This window comes from Equus quagga, chromosome 9 (genome assembly GCF_021613505.1).
Source record: "Equus quagga isolate Etosha38 chromosome 9, UCLA_HA_Equagga_1.0, whole genome shotgun sequence".
Taxonomy (NCBI): domain Eukaryota; kingdom Metazoa; phylum Chordata; class Mammalia; order Perissodactyla; family Equidae; genus Equus; species Equus quagga.
Window position 1 is genome coordinate 120,308,403 of NC_060275.1, and position 5,942 is coordinate 120,314,344.

General features: G+C 63.1%; 1 protein-coding gene across 1 annotated transcript in view; it reads right to left on the minus strand.

The window, feature by feature from the left end:
* SLC6A19 (solute carrier family 6 member 19) overlaps positions 1–5,701 on the minus strand; it is an 18,670-nt gene extending 12,969 nt beyond the window's left edge. The window contains exon 1 of the mRNA XM_046672077.1: positions 5,500–5,701. Coding sequence (XP_046528033.1) covers positions 5,500–5,701 — 202 coding nt within the window. The remainder of the gene's footprint in view (positions 1–5,499) is intronic.
* Positions 5,702–5,942: the final 241 nt, after the last annotated feature.

The following is a 5,942-nucleotide window of genomic DNA, read 5'->3' on the forward strand; positions in this document are numbered from 1 at the left end:
GTGTGTGTGTGCACATGTGTGTGTGCAGGTTTGTGAGTGTGGGGCACGTGCATGTCCACAAGTATGTGCCTGCCTGTGTGTGTGTGTGTCCTTGTGCATATGCGTGCCTGGGTATATGTGAATGTGTGTGCATGTGTAAGTGAGTGTGTGCCCATGTGCATGTGCAAGCCCAAGTGCGCGTGTGAGTGTGTGTGTGTGTGTCAGAGGGAGAGAGAGACTACGAGGCGGCGTGGGGAGGGCGGGAGGGCCATCCCGCCAGCCCGGCTCCACTTCTGCTGTTGGGTTAACTCCCTCAGCCTCCTCTGTCCCTCCTCCCTCCGTCATCTGTCCATCCCTGCGGTGCCCTCACAGTGAGACACTAGGCCCCCCGGGAGCCCAGCAGCCCCTCCGCCCCAAGGGCTGTCCTCTCCCAGGCCTCCACCCCAGGACTGCCCGAGGGAGCAGCTGGGCTGCAGGCCTCTCTCCCCAACCTGGGGCTCCAGAGACAGGTCTTTCTGAGGCTGGGGCTGCGAGTCAGGAGCTCCAGGAAAGCCAGGGCGTGGGCTGCAGGGGATGGGGAACTTAATGAGGTGAAAAGCACAGCGCAGTGGTGGCCCACCTGCCCCCACCCCGCAGGAGGGCAGCGCCGACTCGTTCTCCCAGATGAGTGGGTTCCTAGCTCCTGGAGTCTCTCTCTCAAGAAGCTCCAGCAAGGCCAAGTGCCCCGGGAACACGGTCCTCTCTTTCTCACACCCGGCCGCTTCTCACTGTGATGCAGGGGGAGGAAGGAGGCAAGGATGGAGGAGGCAGGGCTGCAGGTCTCAGGAGGGAGAAAGCCCCATAACCGCCCGGTAGGCCTTGTGGGCACCTGGCCAGTTCCAAAGGTCCCCAGAGACGAGCCTCCTGGGCTGCCTCAGGAGCCACGGCACGTGCTCCTGCACACCAGTGCACACCCATGACGGAGGAGGTGGAAAACCTTGCAAGAAGTGCGGATCTTTCTCTCTCTGAGAAAGTGGGAAACGAGGAAGAGGGAGGAGGAAGCAGTGGAGAGGGACGGGCAGGGGGCAGGCAGGGGAGGGGAGTTGCAGGCTCCGAGGGCGGCAGGTCCAAGCCTCCGAGTCTGTCTCTTGCACGTGGCGTTTGGCACAGGGTGGAAGCGGGGGAAAATGTGCTGAATCGGAAGGCACAGAGCCGGGCCCAGCAGAGAAATGCAGCCCCTGGAACCAGGCTGGAGGGGGGCCTGGAGACAGCAGCAGGGGAATGGCAGGGTCCTGGGGGGCTGCCTCCTCGGGGCTCCCCCACCCGCACCCCAGCTCTCCCACAAGTGCTGTCCCTGCGAGGGTGAGACAGGGTAAGGCGGGCACCAAGCACTGGGGGTAGTGCCCATGGGACAAGCCAGGGTGGTGGGGACACACATGGAGAATCACGCACGTGTGGAAAATCGCACACATGGAGAATTGCACGCGCGTGGAGAATCACATGCGTGGAGAATCTCATGTGTGGAGAATGCACGTTCACCCGCGTGCTCTCGGGCACATGGCAGATACAGACCCGCTCAGTGCAGACCATCAGGTCCCCGGGACGTGGGGGTGTGGCTGTGGCCCGAGGCCTCCCACTGTCCCCTGAGGCCGACTGAGGACAGCAGCTCTCCCTAACCTGCACACCTCGCGCCGCTCACAGTCCACCCTGAGCCACGTGAGATGCGCCCCACGCGAAGTCCCTGGAGGCCGCAGAGCTGGCGATCAGGCAGGGAGACCCTCCCTGGGTCTGGCCCACCCTGCTCGCTCCCCAGGTTCTGCCCTTTCAGGCTGGCTGGCTGTCGCCTTGAGGCAGACTGATGCCGGGGGACGTGACAGCCCAGAGCCCGTGGTGCTGCCTGTGATCACAGCTCCTGGTGGGAAGGGACAGAGAGGAGGCCTAGGAACTGGGCAGCTTGTCCAGGGTCTAGAGATCAAGACCCAGAAGAGGGACCACCCTGAGGCCTGGGCATGAGGGCCCCTTCCTGCACTTGCGAGGGCCCTGCTCTGAGTACCTGCCTGAGGCCTGCCCGCTGGAGCCCAAGCCCAGGCCCTAACAGGCCACACTCAGGGGACGAGGGCCCATGTCATCCAAATGGGCCAAGTCATCAGGCCAGTGTGGCCCCTTCCCTGGTCCCCCGACGGGGCAACCTGCTGGCTTGCACCCCAGGTCGGAGGTTGATGGGACCGTCAGAGATGGCTGTGCAGGTGGGTGATGACAAGGCTTGGGTGTGGGTGCACACACACGTGAGCACGTACGTCTCCCAGAAATGCGGATGGAGCAGGGGGAGGGGAGATGGGGTGGCGTGGAAATCTAAACCAAAGCGAGGCCTTCCAGACCATGGACCAGTCAGAGTGGAGGACAGACAGAGCAGTCCTTGCTCCGAGGGGCCTCATCTCCATGGCCAAGGGACAGAAGGCCGTGGTATTCCAGCTCGCAGAGGAGGAGGCCCTGACATCAAGCCCATGCTGACAGGTGGCTGTGAGGAGGGTGGCCATGGGCTTTCCTGCTGCCCAGAGGACAGGTCGGGAGGAGCTGGGAGAAGAGATGGCGAGGGAAGACGGAATTCCCGATGCCGGACCGCCCTGCCACACCAGGCCGTCCTCCTCTCCTGGCAGTCCCCTCCCTGACCTCCCGGGCCCCCAGAAGAGCACAGGGAACTTCTCCTAACACCAGAGCGACCAGGGCACTTGCCATCCCCACATCTGCTCCCGTTCCTACCATGGGGCTTCTGAGCCCCCAGGCTTCCAAACCTCGCCTTGTGCCCGTAGGCCTGCTCTGGGTCAGGGCACGGGTAACCCTGTTCCCGTGTCCTTTTGTGGTGTGGCTATGACAGGGGACATGCCTGAGGTGTGGACTGTCCCTCAGTGGTTCACAGATGTTTGCTATTTGTTGAAAGCAAATTCACGAAACCTCAGAAACAAGCAAAAGCAAGAAGGACCGGCCTGGGAGGCCGCGGTGTCTCCCGCCCCCTCCTCCCTGAGATGCTGGCCCTCAGAGAGCTCCAGCGGTTGGGCCTCCTATGGGACCAAAAGCTACGGCATGCATACCACCTGCCACACAGTCACAATCAATATGCTACATGCTGCTGATGGTTGAATCTAAGTTGTGGGAATATGGGGCTTTACTGGAATTTTCTCTACTTTTCTGGGTTTTTTTTCATAACATAAAGTTAAAACTAAAGTAAATGATCTCTTGTTTTGCTTTTCGAACTACCCAAAACGCCCCGAAATAGTCGGAAGCAAATTAAGTTTTCAGCAAATCAGGACTGGTCCCCAGGGTCCTCAGACTGTCACTTTCCCTTCAAGCGACACAACCGCTCCCCTCCCCCACAGCTGAGGCTCAGGGAGGGGATGTCCCTGTGAGGCGTCACCAGTCACTGGCTGCCTGTCACCGTCCTCGGTGATTGTCTCCTGGGCTTGGAGGACAAGATGCTCAGCTCCTGTCCCCAGGGCAGGCCGGGGCGGGGGACCATGGGGGCTCTCTGGGTGGGTGCAGGTAGCGGGGCATGGGGCAGGAGAGGAATGGGCGTCCTGGACCGGACAGAGGGCGAGCCACCACGGGGGAGGTGGGGAGCGGCAGCCTTGCCCAGGAAGTCTGGGGCTGGACCTCCCCCTCGCCTCCTGGAGCTGACAGAGCCGGGTCCCCCGAGATTTGCTGCCTGTTCCGGGACCCAGGGTCGGCTCCCACTTCCTGGGGTGATGCGGACAGTCTGTCCTCAGTGTCTGGAGGCAACATTCCCATGCTGCCCCCTCGACCTCACGGCGAGTGTGCGGCTGCACCCCGGGAACCCCGTTTCCCGTGGGTGGATCCTTCTCCGTCAAAGGGCCCCGCAGCTCGTGGACTTTTCGGTCTCCATCGTTGCTCTGCTCAGGGGCGTTGAAGACTTTAAAGTCCCTTCAGCATGTTCCTGGCTTCTTCCCCAGCTCTGGTCCTTCCAATCCCTCTCTCCTCAGGGGACCCGAGAAGGTCCGTCCCACGTGGCCCAGGGCTCCTGCACCCCACCAGGGCCCAGCGCAGTGTGCGCAGTGGCCTCTCCTCCCTCTCCCTCTGGCTCCTTCCGCCAGGTGAGGAGGAAGTCCTGGTGTGCTAGCTCCCCCTGAGAACCAAGCCGGCGCTGCCGGGGCTGCAGAGCGATGCTGGGCCCCTCCCCCTGGACGGCCCTGGGGGGACATGACCAGGAGGTTCCAGAGGGAAGGAGTGGTCGGCCTCGCTGGGGCAGCTGGGAGGGAGGACTCGGGGACTGCCAGTGACCCTACTGCTAGGGGACCCGACCTCGAGGGCCCTGGGGTCCCCTGCTCCACCCTCTGCCCCCAGCATGGAGACGGCAGCCAGCGTCTGGGAAGTACAGGCTGGACCAGAGGCGTGTAAGACACAGGCTCCCAGACAATCTCCAGTCCGTGTCGGTGCAGGGTCACAGGTTGACCCGGGATGACCACGTCTGCTGTTCCTGGGGATGCTTTAGGTCAGAAAGCCAGGGTGAGAGCCTGCAGGTCTTCAGAGTTAGACAGGAAACGACGCCTCCTAACTAGCATCACAACAGTGTGAATGTCCTCTAAAAGCCACGGAACCGTCTGCCAGGAGCGGCTCCAGAGCATCCAGCCAGCTACTCGTAGAGCCTGTCTCTGAGCGAGCACAGCCCCACCCCAGACCTCCTGCCCTTTTACAAAGTAGCCCGGGGTCCCCAGTCCCCATGCTGGCTCAGCTTCTGGCACTTTCCTCTGCAGCTGGGGTGAGGAAGCAGCCGCGACCCTGTGCTAGGAGACCCTGGGCTCCAGGCAAGGCCCTCGGAGGCCTCTGGAGGTGGCAGGACAACAAAGGCCAGCGTGTCGTGGGGGACCAGCTCCCTCGCCTCTGCACTGTGTGCCCAGGACCCGCCCACATGTTGCTCTGTGGGTCACCTGCTCCCAGCCAGCTCCGTCCTCTGTCCATCAGGGAATGTGGTGCCTGCCTGCGGGGTTGGCACATGAGTTGATGCCCAGGAAGGGCTCAGCCTGGCGCCCTGTGGTGGACGTGAAAAGGACTGGCCCTATGCCCCTTGTGCCGGCACTTTCCACGCTCCACCTGGAGGAGTGGCTGGTTCCTCTGTCTCCCCGGTGCCTGGGTCTATTTGTTCTCTGGGAACAGGGCAGGGCTCCCGAGTCCTGGAGTGTGGGCGGCCTCTCCGAGCCCGACTCACCGGCATTTGGACACCTGGGCCGGGGCAGTGGGCCTCTCTCGCCAACCCCTGTGGCCAGGAGCAGACTGCAAATGTCGGCGCCCGGGCCACACCTGCCCAGCCCCACCTCTGCCCGGCCCTGCCCTCCGTGCGGACATGGGGGCTCAAGTCTGTGATGAAGATGGCAGACACCTGCTGGGGTGGACGGCACAGGTGTGCACCTGCCTGCCCACAGCCCCTGGCACCCCAGACTCCTCCCCTCTGTGAATGGGGTGCCGGGATCCAGGGGGGCCATCCGTGGTGTTCAGCCCTGCTCTCCACCCTTGTCTGCTGCCCAGGCCTACCTCCGCCATGGCTCTGGCACAGGTACGGGAAACGCCACACGTTGCCCAGGCCCACGCAGAAGCCCACGCAGGTGAGCATGTACTGGGCCTTGTTGTCCCACTTGGGCCGGGAGCTGGCCTCCTCCTCCTCGATGCTCTCCAGCTGGTCCAGGGACAGGATCCGGTCCTCCAGGCCCGGGTTGGGCAGCACGAGCCTCACCATGGTGGCCGCCGGGCGGTGCCTCAAAGCTGCAGCAGGCCAGGAGCCGGAGGGTGAGTGGCCACAGCCCAGAGCCCCAGCACTTTATAGGGAACCTTTGGTACCTCACCCCAGCACCTGGGCTAAGAGTTAGCGTCAGCAGATCTGGAGGGCGAGTCCATGGACTGTTAATGCCTTATCTGCTGAGGCGCCGCCGACCCTCTGAGGCTCAGCCAGCGCTGCCGGCCCCTCCCCCTGTGCAAAC